This window comes from Pezoporus wallicus, unplaced genomic scaffold, assembly GCF_028554395.1.
Source record: "Pezoporus wallicus isolate ANWC-B61680 ecotype Strahan unplaced genomic scaffold, APGP_CSIRO_Pwel_v1 contig_12753, whole genome shotgun sequence".
NCBI lineage: Eukaryota > Metazoa > Chordata > Aves > Psittaciformes > Psittacidae > Pezoporus > Pezoporus wallicus.
The window spans coordinates 1-2406 of record NW_026636681.1 but is presented as its reverse complement, the minus strand read 5'-3'; the positions used below and the strand labels follow the sequence as shown (position 1 = coordinate 2406).

Genomic DNA, 2406 nt, shown 5'->3' with positions numbered 1-2406 from the left:
CGCGGCCCACTTCGTTCGGTTACGTACTCCATGGACCTGCGGGAGGGAGGGAGGGAGCGGGTGGGGGCTCCCCCGAGCACCCCGACCCGGACCCCCACATCCGGACCCCCCCGGACCCCCCCCCCCCCTTCCCCATACCTGGTAGGAGGACACCGGGGAGGGCAGGTACGGGGCCAGCGCCGTGGGGGCGATCATCCTGCTTGGCGCCAGGCCATAGGGCGCCGGGTAGAATCTATGGGGCAGGGGGTCAAGGGGGGCACAGCCACCAGCTCCCCCCCCCCCCAAATGAATCCATGGCGGGGGCACCCACCCGTTCTGCAGCGCTGTGGCGGGGTCATAGGCCAAGGTCACTGTGCCCTGCGGAGGGAGGGAGAGGGTCAGCACTGCCCCATAGCCCCCCCATAGGGCAACATCGGGGTCTGCCCCACGGCAGGACCCACAGCCCGGTCTCACCGCGTCGCCGTCCCGGGCCCAGGCTCTCCCGTTGGGCACGAACTTGCTCTGGCTCTGCCGCTTCTTCTGGCCCCCATCCGCGAACTTGCAGAGCAGTGGGTCCGGGGGGGCTGCAATGCATGGGGGGGGTCCGTCATCCATCAGCACCATCACCCCCAGCCCCCCCAGCCCCATAGCCCCCCCCCATCTCACCTGGCACCCCGGGGGGGGTCTTGATGTACTTCCCATTGAAGTGGGTGATGACGGCCTCGCACTTCTCCGTGGACTCCATCCTGGGGGGGGAGCAGCGCTGGGGCCACGCGCGGGGCCCCCCAGACCCCCAAGTTCCCCCCATTTCCTGCACCCCCCCCTCCATGCCGTGCCCCCCCCCGGCCCCATACCGTGCGAAGCCCACGCCGCGGCTGGCGCCGTGGGGGTCCCGCAGGATGCGCGTGGACACGACCTGCCCGAAGGGCTTCAGCAGCGCCTCCAGCTCCTGCTCGTCCACCCCCAGCGGCAGGTTCGAGATGTAGAGGTTGGTGGGGTCCTGCTCCTGTTGCTGGGGGGGGGAGCAGGGGCTCAGATGGGTCCCCACTGGGAGTCCCCATTGGAGCTCCTATTGGGGGTCCCTGTTGGGGGTCTGCATTGGGGGTCCCCATTGGAGCTCCTATTGGGGGTCCCTGTTGGGGGTCTGCATTGGGGGTCCTCATTGGAGATCCTCATTGGAGCTCCTATTGGGGGTCCCTGTTGGGGGTCTGCATTGGGGGTCCTCATTGGAGCTCCTATTGGGGGTCCCTACTGGGGGTCTGCATTGGGGGTCTGCATTGGAGGTCCCCATTGGAGATCCCTATTGGGGGTCCGCATTGGGGGTCCCCATTGACAGTCCCCATTGGGGGTCCCCATTGGTGGTCCCATTGGGGGGCCCCACTGAAGGTCCCCATTGGGGTTCCTCATTGAAGGTCCCCATTGGAGGTCCCTATTGGGGGTCTGTATTGGCAGTCCTCAGTAAAGGTCCCCACTGAAGGTCCCATTGGGGGTCCCCATTGGGGGTCCCCACTGAAGGTCCCTACTGGGGGATCCCATTGAAGGTCCCCATTAGGAGTCCCCATTGAAGGTCCCCATTAGGAGTCCCCATTGGAGGTTCCTCTTGGGGGTCCCCATTGAAGGTCCCATTGGGGTTCCCCACTGAAGGTCCCCATTGGGGGTCCCCACTCGTGGTCACCGTGGGGCTGTACCTTGGCCATCTGCGCCTGCACCCCGCTGGCCTTGAGCGCTGTCACCGCCTTCTGCGCCGCAGTGGGGCTGTCGAAGTCGACAAAACCATAGCCTAAAAGGGGGTGGGGGGTACAGTGAGAAGGACCCCCAGGACCCCCCCCCCCCAAACCTCCCCCCACTGCCCCCCAGACCTTTGCACTTGTTGGTTGTCTTGTCCAGGATGGCTTTGGTGGAGACGATCTTCCCATAGCTGCAGGAAACAGAGGGGGGGGGTCAGCACCAAGCAGGACCCATGGCCCCCCCCAGCCCCCCATTGTGTGTGTGCCCCCCCCCAGCCCCACTCACGGCTGGCAGAGCTTCACCAGGTCCTGGTCCGTGGTGCCCGGGTGCAGCCCCCGGATGTAGAGGTTGGTTTTGCTGAGCTGGTCCGTGCCCCCCCCCATGGGGCTGGGGCTGGGGGGGCCCAGCGGCTGCGCCGGTGCCACATAGGGCTGCTGGGGGGGCAAGGGGTCAGCACCCACAATCCCTGACACACCCCCCCCCCCCACCATGGTTGGATCCTGCCCCACACCCATGGGGATCCCCCCAACTCCCAGCTTGGGGTGGGAATGGGGGGGACCCCCCAGTCACCCCCCTATGCAGTACCCCATGGACCCCCCCACTCACCCCCCTATGCAGTACCCCATGGACCCCCCCACTCACCCCCCTATGCAGTACCCCATGGACCCACCCTCACCCCCCTATGCAGTACCCCATGGA

General features: G+C 66.9%; 1 protein-coding gene across 1 annotated transcript; it reads right to left on the bottom strand.

Annotated features, from left to right (window-relative positions):
• Positions 1-98: 98 nt before the first annotated feature.
• LOC130594924 (RNA-binding motif, single-stranded-interacting protein 2-like) lies at positions 99-2141 on the bottom strand (the record flags this gene model as incomplete). Its single annotated transcript, XM_057401191.1, has 8 exons — positions 99-232; positions 311-357; positions 454-563; positions 646-725; positions 834-991; positions 1668-1759; positions 1839-1897; positions 1993-2141. Coding segments are annotated over 8 exons (829 nt in total), but the record flags the coding sequence as incomplete, so codon positions are not given.
• Positions 2142-2406: the final 265 nt, after the last annotated feature.